Source organism: Octopus bimaculoides, chromosome 13 (genome assembly GCF_001194135.2).
Source record: "Octopus bimaculoides isolate UCB-OBI-ISO-001 chromosome 13, ASM119413v2, whole genome shotgun sequence".
In the NCBI taxonomy this organism is placed as follows: Eukaryota; Metazoa; Mollusca; class Cephalopoda; order Octopoda; family Octopodidae; genus Octopus; species Octopus bimaculoides.
The window spans coordinates 44,432,397-44,436,251 of NC_068993.1; the positions used below are offsets into that span (position 1 = coordinate 44,432,397).

The window sequence follows — 3,855 nt, forward strand, 5'->3', positions numbered from 1 at the left end:
CCCATGTCTTCTTGGGTCTACCTCTTCTACAGGTTCCCTCCACTGTTAGGGTGTGACACTTCTTCACACAGCTGTCCTCATCCATATGCATCACATGACCATACCAGCAAAGTTGTCTCTTTTGCACACCAAATCTGATGCTTTTTATGTCTAACTTTTCTCTTGGGGTGCTTACACTCTGTCGTGTATGTACACTGATATTACACATCCAACGGAGCATACTAGCTTCATTTATTTCAAGCCTATGCATGTCCTCAGCAGTCACAGCCCATGTTTCACTTATGTGTAGCATAGCTGTTCGCACATAGGCATCATACAATCTACCTTTCACTCTGAACGTGAGGCTTTTATTACCAGTGGAAGTAAAATCTCTTTGAACTTTGTGCAGGCTATTCTTATTCTTCAGGCTACACTTTCAGAGCATTCATCCCCACTACTAACTTGGTCACCTAGTGATGGAAGCTATCAACTACTTCTAGTTTTTCACCCTGTCATATGATGGAATCTATTTTCTGTACATCTTTGGTGTTTATTGCACCTGTGCATCTGCGACACACAAAAACTATCTTCCCAGTTAACCTTCCTCTGATATTGCTGCACCTCTTATGTGTTCATAGATTACACCAGGTACATCTTATGGAATTTCTACATACACCTTTTCTACAGAATGAGCAGGGCCATCTACCTGAAGGAATTTGTGATTTATCCATCTTCTTACTTACTAAGACTTTGGCTTTTGCTAGGTTAACTCTAAGGCCCTTCGATTCTAGTCCTTGCTTCCACACCTGAAACTTCTTCTCTAGTCCTGGTAATGACTCAGCTCTTAAAGCAAGGTCATCAGCAAGGAGAAGCTCCCTGGAGCAGCCTGTAGCATCAGTGGTGCTTTTCCCTGGCACAAACCCAAACTACATCTCATCTAAACTAACTTTCTCCTGAATTAACTGGGCTATGACCCTCTCCATGACTTCCATCATCTGATCCAACAATTTGATACCTCTGTAATTATTCCTATCTAAGGTGTCTCCTTTACCTTTGTAGCAGTTGACTATGGTGCTGCTACAACAGTCATTGGGTATAACTCCTTTGTGTATCACCTGGTTAATTATATGGATGAAGAGACTATAGCCTACATCACCAGATATTTTAAGCATCTCAGCAGTGATTTCTGATGGGCCAGGGGCTTTTCCTATTTTCATACCCTTAATTGCTTTATCTACCAAGGTACTGTCAGTTCAGATAGCTGGTCCCTCTGTTGGGTCGACATTTGGCAGACTCTCTTTCTCCCATTCATTCTCTTCATTTAGCAACCTTTCAGAGTGGTGTCTCCAAGTCTCTCTCTTCTCCACTACAAAACCACTTTAAATATCTTTTAATAAGTGTATGATGAGACCTTTTTTTTTTCCACAAAATATACTTGTGAAATAAGTGTCTTATGCAAGAGCGCATCATACATACAGCAGCAAACATGGCATTAATTTTTTATTTTATTTTTCAATTACAGAATTAACAACATTTGTGAGACATGGCTTCCCAATTTGAACAGCCTTTATTGCACGAGCTCTTTCGAGAGCAAGTGAAAAGGACACCTTACAATATTGCTGTACATGGCATCAAAGGAGAGACAATCACTTTTCAAGAACTGGATCAGTGCACAGATGTTTTGGCAAATATTCTTCAAAATAAAGGTGTGGTACCAAATTCATCAGTGGCTATTTATTTGGAAAAAAGTCTGGAATTCACTGTCTCCTATTTAGCCATATTAAAAGCAGGTATGTAAAACAAAGCAAAAATTTATTTCTAATCAGTTTCTTGAATTATTTAGATTAAAACAAGTTTATAAAAATGAAAAGTTGTAACATTCATGGTTTTCCCAAGAATATGGAAGAGATATGTTTTGTGTTGGTGTGAATTTAAGATTTTAGGTTACCAATCATAAGGTTCTGAGCTCCAACCTTAGGAAACCTTATTCCACATGGAATAATTTACCCAGATACAAAATAGTCAGCAAGAGACCCACCCACCCTCACCTTGCAGTGGCTCAGTCTGATGGAAATAGCAACCAAATCTTCCTCATGTTGTATTCCACTGTCTTAACAAAAAGCAACACTTGAGTTAAGCCTACATTTTCTATATCTGACAAAAAAATGAGCTATTTGTGGCTAGACTGACTTGGGGCTATTTAACCCTTTCGTTACTGTATTTATTTTGAGATGCTCTGTGTTTCTTTCAATTACTTTAAATATAACAAAGGATTTAGTAAAATAACTTAGTTATCATTCAGCTAGTGTTAAGAACATAAATTGTGACTAGGGTTTGGTGGAAGATTTTAATTCAAAACTTACGAAAACAAGACATTTGTACTATAGAGCCAGAGCTGGTTTTAACCGGGTTGGTAATGAAAGGGTTAACTACATGTGACACTTTTGAGTGTGTGTGTGTGTGTGTGTGTGTGTGTGTGTGTGTGTGTGTGTGTGTGTGTGTGTGTGTGTGTGTGTGTGTGTGTGTGTGCGTGCGCATGTGCTTGCGTGTGTGTGCACATGGGTATATGTCTATTTGTTTAAATTTGTGTTCTACAAAAAGTCACTATCTACAATTCGTGCCTTTGTTGTCAATTCTCCTGTCAACAATTCTCCATGCATTTGAAAACATGAAATCTGACAGGAATTTCATATTTGTTAATTCACAAGCTGTGTTTAATTAATTAATCATGTAAGAGATTCAACAGAAGAATGTAAATTGCCAATAAAATATTGTCATTTTCATCAAAAAGACCACAAAAACTTTCTGGGTCAAGTGATATTAAAAGAAAATATCATGAAAATCAAATGTCTCTCCTCTAACAATCACACTGGTGAAAAACATTACTAAGGTCAGGTGTCATTAACCTCCGACGACCATTATGCGGATGCTTGTTACCAGGATAAGAACTCTCTCCTTCAACAATCATACAAGGAAAACAGGATGTTAAGTCTCTCTTTGTCTCTTCCACTCTCTTTGTCTCTTCCACTCTCTCTCACTCACTTTCTACCTCTCTGTTCACTTCAAACAACTTGAGATTTGAAACAGAACTGTGAGGAGAGTAAATGGAAGAGGAATATATATATATATATATAAAATGTATATTAATCCAGTTCAGTTTGTGTGTGTGTGTGTGTTTAAAAGATTATAACAGCCGTGTTTAATAAATAAGCTGACACAAAAGAGTAAGATGACAAGGCAATTATTTTGAATGAGTAAAAATGAAATAAAATATTAACTTTAACGAATAAATGGCACTAATTGGCGATCAATCAACTGTGTGAATATTTTCTCACAACAAAATTCAATTGACAGTAGAAAATGACAAATTGATTACTAACTGAACATGGAAATTTGGGTGACAAATATCTAAAACTTTAGTTAACAGTTTCTTATATAAAACAAAAAATGAGCAGTATTTTTCAACTTTGGCAAGACTCACTTGATTTGACATGTACATGCCTGTTGTTTATTCTTTTATTCCATTTCATGACGAAGGAATATTAGTATCAACATTTCAAATTATGAGTTATTTTTTATCAGTAAGCATAACTGAATGATATTATGGCAAATTCTTCTTATCATTTTTACAAATTTTACAGATCAAATTCACCGGTTACATTCTTAAAAAAGCACTATTTGATCAGTTCTGGTAGCTTATTCACCAACAAGGTTTGCTACTTTATTGGTCAACATTGCATATTGCTGAACCCTATATCCCATTTGAAGTTTTCCGGTTAAGTGGACTTAAATAACTTTAATTATTGGGTTGGCAACTGAGTTCCCCCCAATTTTTTTAAATTTTGGAATTTATTGCGTTTTTAAACCAACTAAAAT

General features: G+C 36.2%; 1 protein-coding gene across 6 annotated transcripts in view; it reads left to right on the forward strand.

The window, feature by feature from the left end:
* The window catches only part of LOC106880554 (uncharacterized), a 92,302-nt gene that overhangs the window by 31,328 nt on the left and 57,119 nt on the right, over positions 1-3,855 (forward strand). For all 6 annotated transcript variants that reach the window (XM_052972451.1, XM_014930565.2, XM_052972449.1 and 3 more), the window contains exon 2: positions 1,502-1,769. In XM_052972451.1, coding sequence (XP_052828411.1) covers positions 1,523-1,769 — 247 coding nt within the window. In that variant the 5' untranslated portion in view covers positions 1,502-1,522. The remainder of the gene's footprint in view (positions 1-1,501; positions 1,770-3,855) is intronic.